Here is a 21,597-nt window from a genome sequence, read left to right as displayed (position 1 = left end):
CCACAGACCTGAGATGCACTTGGAGGCCGTGCTGGACCCTCCCAGTCTCTGACTGGGTGGTGTGGGTGCTGGCCTCACCTCCCCAGCAGCCTTTCCCACTGATCCAGCAGACAAACACAGGCACACATGGGGCTTTCCAGACAGTGCAAAACCAGTGTTTATTCTGATTTCTTCCCGAGGTACCCGGGGTCATCAGGCTGCTTGCTTTTGTCCGGTCACGGCTGAGTCCCACAGCACCAGGCGGGTCTGGGGTGACCAAGGCACAGAGGTGAGTCTTGCATCAGGTGACACCGACTGGTGGGGGGTGTCCAAGCACCAGGAAGGAGGGGCCGCTGGCCACACCCAGGGGCGCAGGGATCCCTGAGGGACGAGGAGCCCCAGTGTGTACCCAGGGGTGCACGCTGACCCCAGGGCGCATCCTGGGGCCAGGTCCTCGGGACACTCACAGCTCCAGGCAGCCCATCCGTCACATCCTCCCAGGCCCCATTCCTCATGGGCCCCATCATGGGCTCTCCAGGGCAAGTCACCACCAACCACACTGGGGTGTGGGCCTGCCTCAAGCCACCCCAGGGCCCACCACCCTCTGAGCTCTACGACCCCAGGGAGACAGTGCAGAGAAGGCAAGGCTCAGACGGAAAGAGGGAGGGGATTCTGCAGCCGAGGCTCTGGCCAGGCATGGAGAAGTGAGGGTGAGCTGCTGCCAGCACGGGCTCTGCCCAGGGAGACCCGGGTGGGGCTCGGAGTGGGAACCTGAGTGAGGACCTGGCATGCTGGCGGGAGAGGGGAGAGGCCCCGGCACGTCCCTGGGGTGACGGGCCCAGTGGAGAGCGTCGCCAGGTCACCAGGTCAGGAGTCGGCGTGCAGACCGAGCCAGTGAAGGGCTGACTTCCCAGGATGTGAAACTTCAGCAGCCGCCTCTGCTTCGGGCTCTGGCCAAACCACGTCTAGGCCTCGTTCCGGTACCGTAGGCGAGAGAACCGGTCCCTGACGGCCTGGTCGCTGTCGGGGCCACCCTCAGCCAGGCGGACTACCTTGCTGCTCGGAATGAGGTCCCGCACCTTGTGTTTGGCCACGGAGACCAGGCCGGGTGGATCCGGGCTGGCCGGGCCCGTCAGGAGAATGTAGGCAGCGTGGCGGCTCGGCTCAAGCAGAACCACTGTGGGGACATGGCCATCAGGTCCCGGGACCGGCCAGCACGGGCCTCCCATGGCTGGCGGCCCGGGCCCATGCGGGGCGCACTCACCCTGGAAGGTGACAATGGGGGTGGAGATGTTGGCCAGTTCCAGCAGGACTCTGGGCAGCGTGGGGTGGAACATGTACAGGCGGTGCCCGGCGGATCCGGGCTCCTGCAGGGAGTGCAGCGGGGGCATGAGGCTGACCCTCCCGGATGCTCCTGACCGTGACCACACCCAGAGCTGTGTCCGCCGGGGTCCCACAAAACACCCACCTCCCGCCCCGCTTCCCCGCCTGACCCTGACCCTTCTCGGTTGTCTTCCAGCTGCCGCCCCTCGCACCCACTTTCTCCCAGAAAGCCCGGACCCCCTTGTCCTGCCCACCCTGCATGGCTTCTATCTATCTGCACTCAGCCAGCCACCGGCTCCACCCCATGCCACAAACCAGGACCCAAGACTGTACCGTCTGGTTGGCACCAGCCAGCTCGTGGAGGCCCCAGAAGAAGAAGGCGGAGCGGTGGTCTGCGGTGGGCAGGCTGGTGGACCGCGGGTCCCTGGGGAGGCCTGGGAGGGCCTGGCTCCACAGGACAGCCCCGGAGCTGAGGTCCAGGAGCAGGATCTGCAGAGGGAGGGGCAGCACAGGGTTGCGTCCCTGAGGGCGGCTCACCGAAGCCTCTGGTCCCCACTCAGCCTACGGCTCAGAACAGCTTCCCTCAGCTACGGGCAAAGGTGAGACCCAGGAGCAAGTGCAGCAACCTGTCTCTCGGAGCCGGTCCCGTTCTCAATGACCATGGCCGGGGTGTCGGGTTTGTAGTAGCCGAGGATGGGTTTTCTGGAAGGAGAGTGGAGAGGAGGGCTCACACGGGCCTCTGAAGGAGATACCTGGGATAGGCTGCGGCTGCTCCTGCACGGGCCGGAGCTTTGACGCCAGGGGGTCTCACTCCCCTCCCCAGGGCAGGGTGGCACCAGGTGACAGGCAGTGGCCTCTGGCAGAAGCATATGGGCCTTGTCCAGGGGTGGGGGTGGGGGGACACGCTGGGGTACCCAGCTCCCTGGAGAAGGACCCCATACCTCAGGACCTGGGCTGCACCGAGGGTCCACCTGGGCACCAGCTCCTGCCCATCCAGCAGCACGCAGGCCTCGGCACTCACGAGAAGCAGGTCTTCACCCACCTTCCCCGGAACGTTCATCAGGTAGCGGACAGCTCCCGAGCTACACGGGCAGGAGGGATGGGATGGGGCCCCAGGTAGGGTTGGGGACGGGACCCTCCCCAGCGCTGCCTGCCGGGCTGTTTCCCTCAGGCTCCCAGGGCTCAGCCTCATCTTTCTTGCTTCTCCAGTTTCAAACTAAAAGGAAGGCCCTCACTGGATGCAGCGCCCAGTGAGCCCGGGGCGGGGCCCATCTTCGCCCCCATTTTTATTCGTCTTCTGTTTGCCGGTTTACTGAGTCTGAGCCCAGGACAACCTCAGACACCTGACACAAAGTAAGAGCCCTGTGCCCGCCCTACGGCTCCTCCTCGCGCCCGGGGCCCCGCGCACAGGCCCCCACACCCCCGACCTGTGCTCCTGCAGCCTGTGGGAGGTGGCGTTGAGCCTGCCCTCCCAGAGGGGGTCGCTCTTGAGCGAGCTGTCCCTCCCGGTGGCCTTCTCGTACAGGCCCTTCACTGAGTGGCTGCAGAAGGAGGTGCCTGTGAACAAAGAAGAGCCTTGCGTCACCTGTCAGCGGGCGATGACTTCGAGTCCCTGGAACAACAGCGGGAGCCACTAGCCCCACACCTGCTTCCTCCCAGGTGCCAGCAGGCCCACGAGGGAGGCCGCCCTGGGGCAGCGGATGCCACGTACCACAGGGGATGAGGACGTAGTGGGCACCTGCACTGGTGACATAGAGGATGGAGCCGCTGGTCCCGTCCACACCCAGGCTGCCCGGGGGGCCGACTTGCTGCCCGGTGCTGCCTGAATAGACATAGCCGTTGACCTGCAGCGCACGGAGGAGAAGGGGATCAGGCCCACCCGCTGGGTCGAACCTATAGTGTCTGATGCCGGGAGACGTGGGGCCGCCCGCACCGTCCTCAGAGCTGCGCCCATGGCACCGGTGGGAAGCGCACTCTCTGCCACTCTTGGGGGGCCCAGAAGTGCCCGCCGGGTCTGCAGGCACCCGAGCTCGGGGCAGCGAGGGAGGCCACGTGGCTGGAACGAGGGTCGTACCTGGTTCTCCTCCTGGGTGAGGACCAGCAGGTCTGGGACCCCGTCAGCATCAATGTCGGGCACCTGGAGCAGAGGGCTCAGGACAGACACGTTCCCCCCGAAGCTGCTGGGATGGCTCCACAGGGTCTCCCCTAAAACCAAGCACAGGGCCCGTGTGCTGCCATGGAAACAGACATGCGTGTGTAGCCGCCTGGCGCCCATAGGCACGTGTCAGCAGCATCACTTTGGGGCAGCACGGCCCCCTCCTTTCTCTCATCCTGTTTCCAGTGTTTGGCTGACGCAGATCCTCCCCCTCAGATGCGCAGGGCCTGGCCTCCCTGCCACCCACTGGGGTCACGCATGCAGCCTCTGCCCCGTGCACAGGACGAGAATGAAAGTGCAGCCTTGTGGATGGACCCGGGGACTGCAGGTCCTGGCCTGACAGCATCTGACCCAAGTACAATCTGCCCACACCCGTTTTTAGTCGGATTCTTCTCTTCTTAAAATATTTCCAGCTTGCTCTTTATTTTCCTCCCTACTCTTCAAACCACAACTTACAAAGGAAGTGCTGCTACCCCCAAACCTAGCATCAAGGCACAGAACTCCTTAGGGCTTTGGAAAAGGACCAGGGCCTGTTGCCTTAAGGCGGAGACTGCAGGTCTCAGGGCTCGAGCTAGCCAGACCCAGACACCCCATCCCCGGGGCCTGCCCCATGAGCGGGCGTCAGCAATGCCCCCACCCCCTCCAGGTGCCGTGCCGCAGCCACAGACGGGACTTAGGAGGGGATGACAGTGAAGTGTGACTCCTCATGGGGCGTCCCCCTCCCACCCGTGCCTGCCTTCCTATCCAGCCACGCCGCCCACAAGAGCCCGGGCTGACCCTCCTCAGAGCATTCTGGCATCGGACCCGTGTGTGGAGGCCTGGGGGACCCACGGGAAGCAGCCTACCTGTGACCGAGTCTACTGCAATGAAAGGGCCAGGTCTGCCGAGGATGATGCAGGCAGAAGACGCCCCGCTGCCCCTCAGCTGGGGGACACCGCACTCCACGAGGGCCCTGTTCTGGGCCACGGGCCTCTCCCAGAGGACGGTGCCGTTGGCCCCCGACACAGCGGCCACAAAGGTGCAGGGGGAGGAAAAGCCTGGAGGGAGAGACCCAGGTCTGCAGGGCTGAGCGTGCCGGCCTCGTGCTGTGGCCCTGCCCTGGGCTCCGTCCCTGGATCCCTGGTGTTGACCCCATGGGGTCAGCAGCCCAGCGGGGAAGGGGAGTGACATGAAGGTTCCCAGAAATTCCACCAACTGCTTCCCCCAAAACCGAGAGGGCGAGGGGATTCCTCCTCCTGCAGGGAGCTCCTCATTTTTTGGGTGAAAACAAAATTACCTTCATCAGCACAGGAGAGGCTGAAATTGCTTCTGCTGCTGTTGGTGTTTTTATAAAGAAAGAGAACATCCTGGATCCTGTCCTTGTTCACGTCTTCTGTGGCCAGAAAGTCATAGGCGACTGAAAAGGAAACCACCGACTACTTTCCCAGGCCAGGCCTGACGCGCCCCACTCTGGGCGCCGTGGGGCTGAGTGCCAGGTGCAGCTGCCCGCAGAGCGACCACAGGGAAGCGCTGCTTCCTCGTGGGCTGGCAACCCCACACCCCTTCAGAGCAGCAGCAATTCTTCATCACTTGGGTGTCAGTTGTTAAGGACACCTGGGCATCACAAATGAACGTTCTGCACACCTTCTGCTCAGGGCCAAGTCCCTCCCTAATCAGTCTGGGGTCTGGAGTCCACATGTCCACACTCACAGGGGCTACCCCTTCCTTCATGCAAGGACTCAAATGATAAACTACATGCTTTAAGATCAAACACCAAAGGAACAAAATGAGGCCCTTACCTCACTCCAGATACAAAAATGAATTCAAAATGGATCAAAGACCTAAACTTAACAGCTGAAACTGTAAAACTCTTAGAAAACATAGGGGCTAAATCTTCATGACATTGGTTTTGGCAATGATTTCTTGGATATGACACCAAAAGCACAGGCAGGAAAAGAAAAAAATAAGTAAATTGTACTTCATCAAAGGACACCATCGAGGGAGTGAAAAGACACCACAGAAGGGGAGAAAATATTTGCAAACCATACCTCTGATAAGGGATTAATATCCAGAATATACAAAGAACTCCTACAACCCAACAACAAAAAGAAACAACCCAATTCAAAAATGGGCGAAAGACTTGAATAGATGTTTCTCCTAAGAAGATATACAAATAGTCCATAAACACATGAAAAGATGCTCAACATCACTAGTAATAAGGGAAATGCAGATCAAAACCATGAGGGGACCTCCCTGGTGGCGCAGTGGTTAAGAATCTGCCTGCCAATGCAGGGGACACAGGTTCGATCCCTGGTCCGGGAAGATCCCACATGCCTCGGAGCAACTAAGCCTGTGTGCCACAACTACTGAGCCCATGCGCCTAGAGCCCGCAAGCCACAAGTACTGAGCCCGCGTGCCCTACAGCCTGTGTGCCACAAGTACTGAGCCCACGTGCTGCAACTACTGAAGCCCAAATGCTCTGGGGCCCACGTGCTGCAACTACTGAGGCCACGTGCTTCAACTACTGAAGCCCGCGCCCCTAGAACCGGTGCTCCACAACAAGAGAAGCCACCGCAATGAGAAGCCCGCGCACTGCAACGAAAAGCAGCCACCACTCACAGCAACTAGAGAAAGCCCGCGCGCAGCAACGAAGACCTAACGCAGCCAAAAATAAAAATACAATTTTGAAAGCAGGAACTCAGACAGTTACTTGTACATGAATGTTCAAAGCAGCATTATTTACAACAGCCAAAAGGTGAAAATAACCCAAGTGCCCATGGATAGAAGAATGGATAAACAAAATGTGATCCATCCATACAATGGAGTATTAGTCACCCATAAAAAGAAATGAAGTTCTGCAACACGCTACAACATGGATGAACCTCAAGGACATTACGCTCAGTGAAATTAGCCAGTCACAAAAAGACAAACAGACAATTCCAGTTATATGAGGTACTTAGAACAGGCATATTCTAGAGACTAAAGTGGAACAGAGGTTACCAGAGGCTGGACAGGAGGGCAGGATGGGAGCTGCTGTGTGTTGGGCACAGAATATCTGTTTGAGATGATAAAGGTTTTGAAAATAGTGATGATGGTCAATGCAGCATTGTGAATGTTTGAATGCCATTGAATTGTTCACTTTAAAATGGCGATTTTTGGGTGATGTGTATTTTACCATAATTAAAAATAAAACTGAATACTAGACACAAGACTTCCAGAATCATGGAGTGAAGAGCTTGGCAAATAAATCCTCTCCTCCAAAAATAACAGTAAAATGAGGCAAAGTTGTCAAAAGCACCCATTTCAGGACGCTGGAACCAGACTGAAGGCACACCTTGAATCAAGAAGCACTGATTTAAGAAACACTATTGAGCCGTGGGTTGGAACAGCGGGCGTCTGGGGCCTTTCACCTTGGGCTGCTCCCATGCTCACCCTCCATCAGCCGGGTACCACAGTGGGTGAGATTAGAAAGCAGCAGCTTCCTGCCAGGGGGGCTGAAAACAGGAGTGATCTCCGGGGCAGACCAAGGGGAGGCCAACTTTGGAGCAAGCTCCAGGGTGAGATACACATAGGGAGACGGGCCAGAAAGTGAGACACCCTGGTTGGTTCTGATAAGACCCCACATATTCCGGGCAGTCTGAAGGCTTCACCCACCATCAGGAGAGACGAGAGATGGCCCTTGCTCTCTCCACGTCTATGAGGACAAAGTCATCACCAGAAAAGAAAGCTGTGTTTGGGAATTCACTGAAGGCCCAGAGGTTAGAACCCCATGCTTCCACTGCAGGGGGCATGGGTTCGATCCCTGGTCAAGGAACTAAGATCCTGCAAGCCGTGTGGCATGGCCAAAAAAATAAAATAAAATGGGGCTAATAATCTAAAAAAAGAAAGAAGGAAAGAAAGAAAGGGAAGAAAGGGAGGGAGGAAAAGCTATGTTCAATATCCGTCACTAATTACAGACACAAACTAGCAAACTGGACCCAGCAACCTGAAGAAGTGATTGTACAACATGATCTAGTGGGTTCTACCTCAGGAACGCAAGGTTGATTTAACATCTGAAAATCAAGGTGATATGCCAGGTTCACAGAATAAAGGACAAAAACCACACAGTTGTCTCACAGACAGAGAAAAAGCATTTGACAAAACCCAACACCTTTTCATGATAAAAACCCAAACAGATAAAAGGCATCTACAAAAAGCCTACAGCTATTAGCACACTTACTGCTGAAACATGTAATGTTTTATTCCCAAGATTGGGAGGAGGATACCTGCTCTCACCTCATCTGTTCAACATTGTACTGGAGATTCGAGCAATGAAATCAGGCAAGAAAAAGAAATAAAAGGGAAGGAAGAAGTAAAACCGTCTCTCTCTTTTTTTTTTTGCATATTGCATGATTCTGTAGGTAGGAAATTCTAAATACACACATACACCCCTACTAGTCTAGTTAATGAGTTCAAGGCCACAATTTAAAAGGTCCATATAATAACCAGCAGTGTTTCTATAAACTACCAAAGGGAACTTGAAAATTAAATTCACACAACAATTCCTATCACAAGAGCATCAAAGAGAACATTCAGTGGTGGGGGAGGGGTGGATTGGGAGTTTGGGGTTAGCAGACACAAACTATTATGTATAGGATGGATAAACAACAAGGTCCTACTGCATAGCACAGGGAACTATATTCAATATCCTGGGATAAACCATAATGGAAAGAATATGAAAAATAATATATATATGTACAACTGACTCATTTTGCTGTAAAGCAGAAATTAACACAACATTGTAAATCAACTGTACTTCAATAAAATTAAAAAATATGCTTAGATAAAAGTACTCATAAAAAAAGAACATTTTGGAATAAATTTAACAAAAGAAGTGCAGGACTTGCCCACTGAACACTGTAAAACACTGTTCAGAGAAATTAAAGATCTAAACAAATGGAGACATACCCCCTATATGGGGACTGCAAGGTTGGATACTGTTATGATGCAACTCTACCCAAACTAATTTATAGATTCTACACAATTTCTGTTAAAACCCAAGAAGCCTTTTTTACAGAAATTGACAAGCTGCTCCTAAAATTTTATAAAAATGCCAAGGACCCAAAGAGCCAAAACGATGTTGAGGAGAAATAAAGGAACAGAGTTGGAAGACTTCCGTCTGTGGAGCTGTGGAAATCAAGACAATGCGGCACTGGTGTAAGGATGCAGAAGGACAGAACACAACTGACGGTTGAATGCGTTTCAGCAAAGGCGCCAGGCCACTCAGTGGGGGAAGGACCACGTTCTCGACACTGTCGACATGCACACCTCCCACCCCCAGACTCACGGGAGCTCTGCAGCGTCAGTGCCGAGAGCAGGGAAGTGCCCCTGTGCCTCTGAGCCGGTCCTGCTGGGAGGGAGGCATGTGTGACCATTTCTAGAAATCCTGCCACTTGCTTCCACCAAACACTCTACACAAAAACGACCTCAAAATGGATCACAGACCTAAACGGCAGAGCGAGAACTCTAAAGCTTCTCGAAGAAAAAAACAGGAGAAAATCTTCATGACCTTAAATTAGGCAAAGAGTTCTTAGACATCAAAAGCACAATCCATGCTAAAAAAATGATACGTTTGACTTCATTAAAATTTGAACTTTTGTGCTTCAGCAGACAGACACCCTACAGAAAATAAAAAGACAAGCCCCAGATGGGTCACAAATATTCCCAAATCACATATGTGATGAAAGACTTGTACCTGGAACATATAAAGAACTTAAAAAATTTTTATTGACATACAGTTGACTTACAATGTTGTGTTAAAAGAACTTTTATAACTCAATAATAAAACAATCATATTTTTAAGTGAGCGGAAGATTTGAATAGACATTCACCAAAGATGACGTAAGAATGGCTAATATCCCACGTGAACATCATTAGTCACCAAGGAAACGCAAACTATAAACGCAATTAGGTACCACTTCACACTCATTAGGAAGGCTACACTAAAAAAGACAGAGATATCCCTGGTGGGGCAGTGGTTAAGAATCCACTTGCCAATGCAGGGGACATGGGTTCAAGCCCTGGTCCGGGAGGATCCCACATGCCGCGGAGCAACTGGGCCTATGCACCACAACTACTGAAACCTGCACGCCTGGAGCCCATGCTCTACAACAAGAGAAGCCACCGCAATGAGAAGCCTGCATGCCGCGGCGAGGAGTGGCCCTCGCTCACCGCAACTAGAGTAAAGCCCTTGTGCAGCAACAAAGACCCAATGCAGCCAAAAACAAACAAACAAATTAATTAATTAAAAAAAAAAAGATAATGACAAGTGTTGGCTAGGATGTGGAGAAGCCAGAATCCTCTCCCACACAGCCAGTGGGGACATGAAACGGTGCAGCTGCTGGGGAAGGCCTGGCAGGAGTCAAACACAAACTACCACGAGGTTCAAGAGTTCTGCTCCTGGCAACCTACCCAAGAGAAATAAGACGTATGTCCACACAAAGATTTGTACACAAATATTCATAGCAGTGTTACTCATAACAGTCAAAAACTGAAAACGATGCAAATGTTCACCAACTGGTCAATGGACGAATACTCTGGTCTGTCCACACAAAGGAACATGCTACCACATGGATGAACTCACGTAAGTGAGAGAGGCCAAAGATGCATCTTACATGATTTCATTTACATGAAACGTCCAGGAACAGCAAGTGTATAGAGACGGGAAGCCCACTGGCAGCTCCAGGGCTGGAGGCAGGGCTGGGGCCTGCGGGTAAGGAATAGTGTAGGGATGATGGATGTGCTAAACACTGGATTGTGGCGACAGCTGCACAGGTGCTCAAGTCTTTTTTTTTTTTTTAAACAAGTTTATTATTATTTTTAATAATAGTTCTTTAATTTATTTATTTATTTATTTATTTTTGGCTGCGTCCGGTCTTAGTTGCAGCTCTCTAGTTGAGGTGCGCAAGCTCAGTAGCTGTGGCTCGTGGGCTTAGTTGTCCCGCGGCATGTGGGATCTTAGTTCCCTGACCAGGGATTGAACCCGCGTCCCCTGCATTGTAAGGCAGATTCTTTACCACTGGACCACCAGGGAAGTCCCAGTGCTCAAGTCTTAAACTGACTAAGAATCATCGAATCGTATACTCAAAGCAAGTGAATATTATGATACATAAATCATATCTCAATTAAGCTGCCAAAAATAAACATAAACAGGTATTACTTCACTCTCTCAAAATTAGGCACCAAATTCTGAACAAAATTGACCGTCAGTGGGGCTTAAACAAGAAATTCCCCTTATTCCACCAGAGAGGGCTTCAAGTCTGTGCAAAGAAACATTGCCAGGCTGTCGGCACCCACCCCCGCTGATACGGGGACAACTCCCAAGAGGCAGGGAAGTGCCCAGAGGAAATCTGACTCAGCAGCTCCCATAAAGGCCAAGATTTTATGAGAGAGAAATCAAGTGTGCTCGACTGCGGTGGGGCGGACTGGAAACTCGGCTGGCGCACGTCAGGGAGACCCAGCCACAAATCTGCTGCCTGGTTTTCACATTTAGAACAGCCTTCACTACATCTATTCTGCCAGTTGCTCTGTTTTACTAATGTATTTTTAATTCAGAAAAGTAACCAAATGGACCACTTTCCTTTCCTGACCCCCCTCCCGTCCTTCCTGAGGACGCTCCTGTTTCCCTGAGAGGCGGCCCCCGGCCCCCAGACTCCAGGGGACCCAGGGACACTCGGCGCCCCTGCCCCACAAGCCGCCCGCACCTGCTGCCTCGTAATCGATCCTCCACACCCCCTGTGACGCCGGCCGGTCTGGACATGGGATGATGAAGGAAACCACGAACACCACGAAAAGGCAGATGAACAGCGAAAGAAAAAAGGCCACCATCCGGCACCGGGAGAGGCGGGACTGCGGGGGCGGCTTCACGCTGGTTTCCTTTCCCGCTGGGTTTCCCAGATGCTCCTGCACCTTCCTGTTCTCGTTCTTCAGCGGGTGGATCTCGGCTTCTAAGTCCTTGCTGTCCATCATCGTGTGCACACCCCCAAGCTCACCTCTTGGCCACTGTGGTGGCGACACAGGAGAGGCAGTCAGGAGCCCCAGGGGTGGCTGTGACCGCGGCCCATCAGCCCAAGAAAGGGTGTCACAGACTCCACTGGAGAAGGCCTCTAACTCAGAAGGGCAGTGGGCGCACAGAGGCAGCACGCAGGACGGGTTTCCCTCTACGCTCCGCAGCTCCTGCCTGCTGACCCGGGCAGGCCGGCCGGGCTAGACTACGGCAGAGCACGCATTAAACATTAACTATTAACTGAGGCACCTCTGACCGGCCTCCCGCCCCGAGTCGGGGTCAGCCCCCCAGGGAGGGGGCTGCACTTACTCACCGGGTGACCCAAGCGAGCTGCGAGGTCTGATGGCACCTGTGTCCTTCCCTGTGAAAGGAAAACAACAGCGTTTACAAGACTCTGAGGGTTAAAGCAGTAAATGCACAGAAGCACTTATAACAGTATCTGACACACAGTGAGCGCTCAAGCTAATTATTATTGGTAACAAGATAAAGTCAGGCCGGGGGGTTGGGGGGATGGGGGACGACCTCCCTCCTTCCTGCCCCTCCTGCTGGCAGCACCGGGCGTTGTCGGGGAGGAAACCTGGGGCAGCCACCTCGCAAAACAAGACGGAAAACACTTCTGAAGTTGAACCACAGACAGAGTGGGCCTGACAGCTGGAAACCTCCATCACCAAGCTTTGTGCTCTTCATCGTGCGAGAAAGAAACAAATTTCTGCCTGGCGTAAGGCAAGATATTTGTTATTTTAGTCCTTTTTAAACAGCCAAACCAGTGTCCTAACCAACACAAATTATTTTGAGAGGCTGCAAGGGATCAAAGGGTCTGAGTGGGTTATAAGCCTCATCTACCCGAGAGGAAGGCTGTGCCAGTGGTTAAAACCAGGACAGCGGGAAGGGCTCCCTCTGGGAAGGGGTGGGTTAGGGAGGCGAGAAGAGACAACAGAATGCTGGTTTTCTGTATAAACGACTTACCTTCTGACTTTAACTGTTTTTCTCTATTATTTAATAAAAATAATTCATTTAAAAGCCTGTGTACACAGCCACTAGAGCAGCTTTAGTAATAAAATGTAAAATGGCAGGGGTGGGTGAGGAGGTGGAGACCCTGGGAAACACAGTTGTGCACAGCGGCGAGGAGGAAACACGGCAGCCGCTGTGAATCGGCCTGGCGGTTCCTCAGACGATCAAACACGGAGCAACTGTCCGACCCAGCAGCTCCACTCCTAGGTGTCTTTCCAGGAGACCTGAGAACAGGGACTTACACAAACACCTGTACACAAATGCTCTGAGCTTCACTGTTCAGAATAACCCCAGTATCCATCAACAGGTGATGGATAAACAGAATGGGGTCCGCCCACACTGTGGACTATTACACAGCCATGAAAAGGAGTGAAGCTCTGACACAGGCAATAGCATGGACGAACCTCAAAAACATGATGCTTGGTGAGATTATACAGACACAGAAGGTCATGTATCGTATGACTCCATTTATACGAAATGTCCAGAATAGGCAGATCCCTGGAGGCAGAAAATAGATGAGTGGGTGCCAGGGGCTGGGGGAGGGGGCTGGGGGGAGTGCTAATAGGTGAGCCTTCCTTCTGGGATGGTAACAATGGCTGCAAAACCCCACGCATGTACTAAATGTCAGTAATGGTAAAGTTCATGTTGTGTGTATGTTACCACAATTTAAAAAGAAAACCAAACAAACCTCTGTGCCTCCCCCTAGTGCTGAGACATGAGTTTTAACATCCTGCAGTCAGAAAAGGTGAGCCTGTCAAGGTAATGAGCTGGACACAGGAAATCAAACAAGGACTCGTGACCAGGGCCCTCCTCAAGCCCAAGCATCTTACCCGTGGGGCGGGAGGTGGGGGCCCGTCTGGGAGGGACAGGAAAGAGCCGGCAGCAGAGCCTGGATCTACCTGGCACATCCAGCCTCTGTGGTCCCAGCGAGAGGTGTGTGAAATATTTAACACGCGTAGATTCTTTTAGCAAAGGAAAGAAAACTGAACGAGAGACCAGAATGCTAAAATTATTGATTTTAAAAGCTCTATCTATAAAGTTCTCTTTCGTAAGAGCTTTAGAACGTTGGGCCAGAAACTCAAGCTCTCTCAACCACGGCTGTACAAGCAGGAGGGCACCTGCTCAAAATGACAACCACTCACATTCCACCTACAACCCTGTTTCCCAGACCTCGTTCACGGCTGGCACACCTGGAGACCAGGTCTGGACAGGGAATCTGCTTTCACAAACGCAGGCGCATGTGGGGATTGCAAAGTGCTGGTGAAATGCAACCAGGCAGTCTGTGAACGCGGCGGGGGTGAGCACAGAGGTCCCTCCCGAGCCATGATCCTCACCTTGGGCACATTCACCACCCGATCAAATCAGCCTGTCTGGGTGGGGCCGGGCAGGAGGCGACTCCCAGGTCCAGCCACGGGAAAAAGCGCTGGCCCAAGAGTCTGCCCTTTTGCTGTGGTCACCCCACTCTCACCATCACATGGCTAGATTCTTCCTGCCTCCTGCCCTGCCATGGAGACGCCACCTCCCCATTGCCAGCCTGGAGGAAAGCAAAGCAAAGGGAGGAAGAGCCCCTTCCCTCCATCCAGCTGCCTGGGGGTTCTTGTCCTTGGAGTTCTCGGCAAGCTTAGTAAAGTAAACCCCAATGCCGGCCCCAAGCTAGTAAGTTAAACCACTCCCTTTCCTAATCAGTCTTTGACTCCCTAAGCTAAGAAACAAGGACAGTGCAAAACAGTTACTGATGTAGTTTGGTTTTTTTTTTTTTAAGTCAGCCATAAATTTATGTGATACAACGTGTGAAAGATATAAAAGCATAACTGCCCTTCCTCTTGTAGACCCCAGGCTCAAGAGGAGAAGCGTGGTACTAGTTTCTTACGGCTCCCTCCAGAAATATTCTGTGCACTGAAAACCATAAAGTGTGTTTTAAAATGTGAGTAGAATAATCGAGTTATAAACCTGACCTCTGAAAATTAAAGGAAATATGAGCCCAAACTATTCTCTAGTCCCTGCTACACAGGTTTCCTTGTTAAGTCAGACCAATGGTGCATCATGGAGGGAACACAAGGAATGCTGTTGGTCCCCCAGTGAGGGCGGAAAGAACCCCTTCCCCATGCTGCCACCCATCTGGATGTAGAAGCAGAAAGGGAAACTCTGCAAACGGTCCTTAGCAACACAGCTGGGGAGTCAGGTCAGCACCTACAGTCTGGCCAGGCCCACGTGCAGGGGAGGACAAAATAAGACCCATCACAGACCTGATGGAGGACGGACAGAGGCTTCAGGAGGCCAGCCCCCTCTGCAGGGGCCAAGGCAGCCCTGCGAGACCAGCACCCCGTGGGCTGACCTGGTCCAGGGCCATGTTGCGATAAACATCCCTCCAGGAACCACCTTTTTAACCAGCAGACATTGGCTTCTAAAACTGTGAATGAGCCACTAAGACATCTATTGAGGTCCTAAACTGATCTGAGATCAAAAAGAATTTGTGAGAAACTCGTTTAAAATCGCCAATGAGGGGAATTCCCTGGTGGTGCAGCGGTTAAGAATCCGCCTGCCAGTGCAGGGGACACAGGTTTGAGCCCTGGTCTGGGAAGATCCCACATGCCACGGAGCAAGTAAGCCCGTGTGTCACGACTACTGAGGCTGCGTTCTAGAGCCCACGAGCCACAACTACTGAGCCTGTGTGCCACAACTACTGAAGCCCATGTGCCTAGAGCCTGTCCTCCACAACAAGAGAAGCCACCGCAATGAGAAGCCCACACACTGCAACGAAGAGTAGCCCCCGCTCGCTGCAACTAGAGAAAGCCTGCGCGCAGCAATGAAGACCCAATGCAGCCATAAATAAATAAACAAATAAATTTACAAAAATAATAAAATAAAATCACCAATGGGATCCCCACCTCAATCTTAGCTTAGTATTTTATTTTCAGCTTGAATCATTTAATTCTCATGAGCATATTAGTTTGAGAATGTTTTTCTAAGTTTTATACCCTATAAATGAAGACCTAAAAAATTACTCATTATATAAAATGAAACATAGCCAACGTGCAAGATTCATTTTCACTTACCTAATAAATCACTTTCAACAAATACGTTAATATTTTCTTAAGGAATAATGATTTCCAGTCATTCAAAAACTAAAAATCAAATGTTCTGTGCCAGGAATTGTAAGTGTGCCTTTCTAAGATCATTTTTGTGTGTCATTATTTTTATTCTGGAAGTTTTAACTAATCAAAGTGGTGGTTCAAAATAAAATTTGGAAAATTTAGGAGCGTATTGATTCTGTTCCTGTAACAGAATTTCATGGGAGGACTTCCCTGGTGGTCCAGTGGGTAAGACTCCGCGCTCCCAATGCAGGGGGCCTGGGTTCGATCTCTGGTCCGGGAAGTTCCACATGCCATGTGGTGCAGCCAGAAAAATAAATAAATAAGATAAATAATAATGATGTCTCTTGGCCAGTTTGACTTTTAAAAAAAAATATATTTATCTATTTATTTATTTATTTGGCTGCGCAGGCTCTTCATTGCGGCATGCAGGATCTTTAGCTGTGGCATGCGGGAATCTTTTAATTGCGGCATGCGGGATCTAGTTCCCTGACCAAGGATTGAACCCGCGTCCCCTGCATTGGGAGCAGGGAGTCTTAACCACTGGACCACCAGGGAAGTCCCTATTTTGACTTTTTAACACATGGCATCTTTACTAAGTGCACTGGAAGGTCTGTCGTTGGCAGAACTCGTGCAGTAACTTGTGATGATAAGTCACTGGACCCATGATAAACACTGCAAATAGCGCACATTACAGCCACTGTGGAAAACAGTGTGGAGGTTCCTCAGAAGACTAAAATAGAATTACCATATGATCCAGCAATCCCACTCCTGGGTATATACCCAGACAAAACTATAATTCAAAAAGATACAGGGAATGGGGCTTCCCTGGTGGCAGAGTGGTTAAGAATCCACCTGTCAATGCAGGGGACACGGGTTCGAGCCCTGGTCCGGGAAGATCCCACATGCCGTGGAGCAACTAAGCCTGTGTGCCACAACGACTGAGCCTGCGCTCTAGAGCCCGCGAGCCACAACTACTGAGCCCATAGGCCACAACTACTGAAGCCCGTGCGCCTAGAGCCCAGGCTCCGCAACAAGAGAAGCCACTGCAATGAGAAGCCTGTGCACCGCAACGAAGAGTAGCCCCCACTCGCCGCAACTAGAGAAGGCCCACGTGCAGCAATGAAGACCCAACGCAGCCATAAATAAAATAAATAGGGCTTCCCTGGTGGCGCAGTGGTTGAGAATCTGCCTGCCAACGCAGGGGACACGGGTTCGAGCCCTGGTCTGGGAAGATCCCACATGCCGCGGAGCAACTAGGCCCGTGAGCCACAACTACTGAGCCTGCGCGTCTGGAGCCTGTGCTCCACAACAGGAGAGGCCGCGATAGTGAGAGGCCCGCGCACCGCGATGAAGAGTGGCCCCCGCTTGCCACAACTAGAGAAAGCCCTCGCACAGAAACGAAGACCCAACACAGCTAAAAATAAATAAATAAATTAATTAATTAAAATGAATAATGCTTTTAAAAAAAAAATAAAATAAATAAAATCACTTTATTAAAAAAAAAAAAAAGATACATGGAATTCCCTGATGGTCCAGTGGTTAGGACTCAGCGCTTTCACTGCGGTGCCCTGGGTTCAATCCCTGGTTGGGGAACTAAGATCCTGCCAGCTGTGCAGTGAGGCCAAAAAAAAAAAAAAAAAAAAAAAAAATACATACACCCCAATGTTCATAGCAATGCTATTTACAATAGCCAAGACATGGAAACAACCTAAATGTCCGTTGACAGATGAATGGATAAAGAAAATGCAGTACATATATATAATGGAATACCACTCAGCCATAAAAAAGAATGAAATGATGCCATATGCAGCAACATGGATGCAACTAGAGATTATCATACTAAGTGAAGTAAGTCAGAAAGAGAAAAACAAATACCATATGATATCACTTATATGTGGAATCTAAAATATGACGCAAATGAACCTACCTATGAAACAGAAACAGAATCACAGAGGAAGACTGGTGATTGTCAAGGGGGAGGGGGTTGGAGGAGGGATGGATTGGGAGTTTGGGGTCAGCACATGTAAGCTTTTATATATAGACTGGATAAACAACAAAGTCTCACTGTATAGCACACAGAACTATAGTCAATATCCTATAATAAACCATAATGGAAAATAATATTAAAAAAGGCATATATATATATATATGTATAACTGAATCACTTTGCTGTACAGCAGAAATTAACACATTATAAATCAACTACACTTATGTTAGCTATAAAATCATAAAGAGAACATCTTGTCAAGCTCCAGAATCGACACATACTTTTAGGCCATAAGAGTTCAGAGTTTTATTCATAACTTTGTAAAATGCTATTTATGTATGAAACAAAGCAGGAAAACATATTGAGAGGGGTTATGTTTACAGAATACTTCTTCAAGGTGTTACTTTTCTTAAACGTACATGCATATTTAAGTAATATTTAAGGAAGTCAAGCAAAGTAATAGTACAATTCCACTGTTGTGTACGTTGTCAGTGACAAAAATAAAAATGCTTTGGTGGTTAAAAAAGAGAAAGAGAGAGAGAGAGATTAGCACCAACATAAAAGAACCCTAAATGCATGTACGTAAGGTACAGGATGGCGAGAAAGAGCAGATTTTGAAGCTGGGCTCGGTAGTGAGCTCTGCCTCTGGACTGTGGCTTTCCTCAGTTTCTTTTTCCTATTAGGTTGTTGGGAAGGTTCGGGTAGTGCATGTAAAGCTGGGGGCTGAGTGTGCGGCGGGGGCGCGGGGGGGGGGGGGTGGACTCCCTCCATCGTTGTCACCACCCTCTCCCTGTGCTGCTCCTTCTCTTTCCAGACACAGAGACCTCAGGCATCTCACCAGCGCCCTCTTTTCCTGTTAAATGAAGCGTTTCAAGCCTGGAGCTGCCCAAGGAGTTGAGGGTCTATATTTGAGATCCTGAGAACCTGAACTTCACTAAGGAACACAGTCTCTTTGCACTGAAGGGTCCCAAGTCCTCCAGTGAAGTCCCATGACCTCCCACCCCTCCGTAAGGGGGCTTCACAAAGCCTGGGTCCCACACCACTGGCAGCACACAAGACAATTTAGGTAGTGCCAGGAGAACATTTTTATCTCTAGTTATCTCTGTATTTTTTCACGGATGTCTTTCCGTTTATGGTGACAGTGGTCTTAGACTTCCGGTAACTGATAAAGGTTCTTTCCTTAACTCTTTATTTTGAAGTTACTGATCTATAGGAAGTTGCGAAGATCATACCGAGAGGCCCCGTCTCAGCCTTCCCCAGCAGTTACAGCACAACTGCAGAACCATATCAAAACCAGGAGAGCGACGTTGTAGTTCTATGCCATGGTGTTCCCTGTGTAGATTCATGTATATCAAGATACAGAACTATATTCCATCACCACAAAGAGCCACACCCACCATTCCTCTCCCCTGGCAACCACCAACCTGTTCTTCATTTCTAAAATTTTGTCATTTGGGGAATGTTATGGAAATAGAATAACATAGTATGTGAACTTTGAAATTGGCTTTTTTCACTCAACACAATGCGCTTGAGGTCCCTCTGTGTTGCTGCTGTATGAATACAGTTGAGTCCTTGTATTGCTGAGTAGTCGTCCCTCGGTATCCACAGATGCTCAAGTTCCTTACATCAAATGGGATGCACATAACCCTACACACACACCCCTCGCTGTACACCTTAAATCATCTCTAGATAACCTGTAATACCCAGTACACTGTAAATGCTATGTAAACAGTTGCCGGTGTGCATTGAACTCAAGTTTCGCTTTTTGGAACTTTCTGGATTTTTCCGCCTGGAATACTTTCAATCTGCAGCTGGTTGAATTCACGGATGGGGAACAGGGGATACAGACAGCCAATTCAGTTTTTAAAGAAATGGCAGCTTTGTAGTTTGTTGCACACATATGTAGGATTGCTGTATTTTCTGTGTGGCTCAGCCTTTTTATCATTGCACAATGCCCCCCTGTCCCTAAGTAATTCTCGCTCTAAAGTCTATCTGACATTAATAGTTCTTCTTATCTTCTCTTAATGTTTGCATGGTATATCTTTTTCCATCCTTTTATTTTCAATCTACCTATATCATATATTTGAAGTAGGTTTTTTTTGGACAGCACAGGAAATCATTTTTTTTTTCTTCTGGCAGTGCCACACGGCTTGCAGGATCTTAGTTCCCCAACCAGGGATCGAACCTGGGCCAAGGCACTGAAAGCACTGAGTCCTAATCACTGGACTGACAGGGAAGTCCCTGGATCATGTTTTTTTTTTTTTCAAATCCACTCTGCAAATCTGTATTTTCAGACCACTTACTTTTAAGGAAATTATCCATATATTAGGCCTTTATTCTGCCTTTTGTTGTTTGTTCTCTGTTTTTTGTTTCTCACTTTTGTTCTTCCTGACTTCCTGTGGATTACTTTATGAATAAGGGAAACATTATTTACAATTCCAGTTTTATTTATCTAGGTGTTTAGCGTGTTTCGCTGCAGATTTTTAGTGGTTGATCTGGACATTATTAGACACACCTAACTTATCAGTCTCCTGCTGTCAGCATTTTCCTAGTTCAAGTGAAGTGTAGAGACCTCACGTCCCTGCTTTAAGCCTTTACCAGTCTGTGTGTAATAGAATTGTGTTAAATATCTCCTCTACATACATCTACACATCAGTGTTATATTTTTGCTTCATTCATCAAACATAATTTAGAAAACTCAAGAGAATGAAAGTCTATTACATTTACTTATATTTTTGCTTTTTCTGTTGTTCTTTCCTTCTTCCTAATGTTCCAAGAATCCTTCTCTTAACATTTCCTTTACGTTTCAAGAACCTCCTTCAGTCATTCTCTTAGAGCAGGTTTGCTGGCAACCAATTCATTTTCCTTCACATGATAATGTCTTTATTTCTCCATCATTCCTGATGAATAATTCCCCAGATATAGAATTCAGTGCTTGACATTTGATAGGTTCTTTTCTTTCAGCCCTTGAAAAACATGATGCCACTTCCTTCTGACCTTCACGGTTTCCAGTGAGAAATCTGCTGTCCTTTGAATTGTTTTTCCCCATAACTCAAGATGTCAATCTCTCTTGCTGCTTCCAAATTTTTTTCTTTGTCTTTAGTTTTCAGAAGTTTAATTACAATGTGTCTTGGCGTGGGTTTCTTTGGGTTTATCCTGCTGAAGGTTTGCTCAGCTTCCTGAACCTGTAGGTTTACATCTTTTGCCAAGTGATGGATATTTTCGGCCATTATTTTGGTTTCTGGGGCAGCAGCACAGCTGTGAGAATCTGGGGTGGGAGAGCTACAGCCCAGGCCATGGGGACTCGGGACATGGCTCCCTCCTCCAGCTCTGTGCCCCCGGCCTCTCTGGTGTTTTCTCTTAAAGTGTATTTAACTAGAAAAAGTGAGTTAATTAAAGAAAAGTACTAAATAAAAATAACTGTATAGTTATGCTGCGAGTATGGCACAATCCTGAGTGGCACACGAATGAAGTGGGAACACTGCTTTCTTGGCCTTTTCCTGTCCCTTCTGGGGACACCTCCACTCCTGGAATATGGAGCCAAGCCCTACACGCTGCACAGTCCTGGTTACTAGGAATTTGCCATATTCTGAACTAAAATCTGCTCTCTTGTAACCGTCCCCTGATCCAGATTCTGTGCTTTGGAATAATATCTAATCCCTTTACCTACATGTAAGCCCTTCAAGTGTCTAAAGAGCATAAATGAAAAAACTGTGTTCGGGAGGTTGTCACCTGCTACCCCCAAAGCTGTGGCCCCCATGACGGGTTGTAGACCCTCCGGTGTCCCTGAAAAGCCTAATCCTAACACTTCCTTGTGTCTAAGTCCACCTAAAACATCCTTCCCCTTCAAACCCTACCCACCCCTCAAGGCCCATGGAAAATACCATCTTATTTATGAAGCCTTTTCTGGTTCTTCTAACCAAATGTGACCCAAAGCCAGTCTGGCGTTTTTTTTTCTTGGCAGTGGGGATACTTGTTTAAAAGGGAGGTCACAATTTAGGAATGATTCCCTAGCTAATCTAAG

The 21,597-nt window shown here is 49.7% G+C and overlaps 1 protein-coding gene across 3 annotated transcripts in view; it reads right to left on the bottom strand.

The window, feature by feature from the left end:
- Nucleotides 1-133: 133 nt before the first annotated feature.
- The window catches only part of FAM234A (family with sequence similarity 234 member A), a 31,730-nt gene continuing 10,266 nt past the window's right edge, over nt 134-21,597 (bottom strand). For 2 of the 3 annotated variants that reach the window (XM_082431702.1, XM_082431703.1), the window contains exons 2-13: nt 11,794-11,841; nt 11,179-11,476; nt 4,734-4,853; nt 4,303-4,494; nt 3,377-3,507; nt 3,014-3,146; nt 2,730-2,859; nt 2,244-2,384; nt 1,929-2,004; nt 1,636-1,791; nt 1,244-1,346; nt 134-1,156 (exon numbers count right to left, since the gene is read on the bottom strand). In XM_082431702.1, the coding sequence (XP_082287828.1) occupies nt 945-1,156; nt 1,244-1,346; nt 1,636-1,791; nt 1,929-2,004; nt 2,244-2,384; nt 2,730-2,859; nt 3,014-3,146; nt 3,377-3,507; nt 4,303-4,494; nt 4,734-4,853; nt 11,179-11,443 (1,659 nt within the window). In that variant the 5' untranslated portion in view covers nt 11,444-11,476; nt 11,794-11,841 and the 3' untranslated portion in view covers nt 134-944. Of the gene's footprint in view, nt 1,157-1,243; nt 1,347-1,635; nt 1,792-1,928; nt 2,005-2,243; nt 2,385-2,729; nt 2,860-3,013; nt 3,147-3,376; nt 3,508-4,302; nt 4,495-4,733; nt 4,854-11,178; nt 11,686-11,793; nt 11,842-21,597 lie in introns of all 3 variants that reach the window. The other variant, XM_082431704.1, reaches the window with a different exon arrangement.

Source organism: Balaenoptera physalus (genome assembly GCF_965194825.1).
Source record: "Balaenoptera physalus genome assembly, chromosome: 16".
In the NCBI taxonomy this organism is placed as follows: Eukaryota; Metazoa; Chordata; class Mammalia; order Artiodactyla; family Balaenopteridae; genus Balaenoptera; species Balaenoptera physalus.
This window is presented reverse-complemented; position numbering and strand designations above follow the sequence as displayed.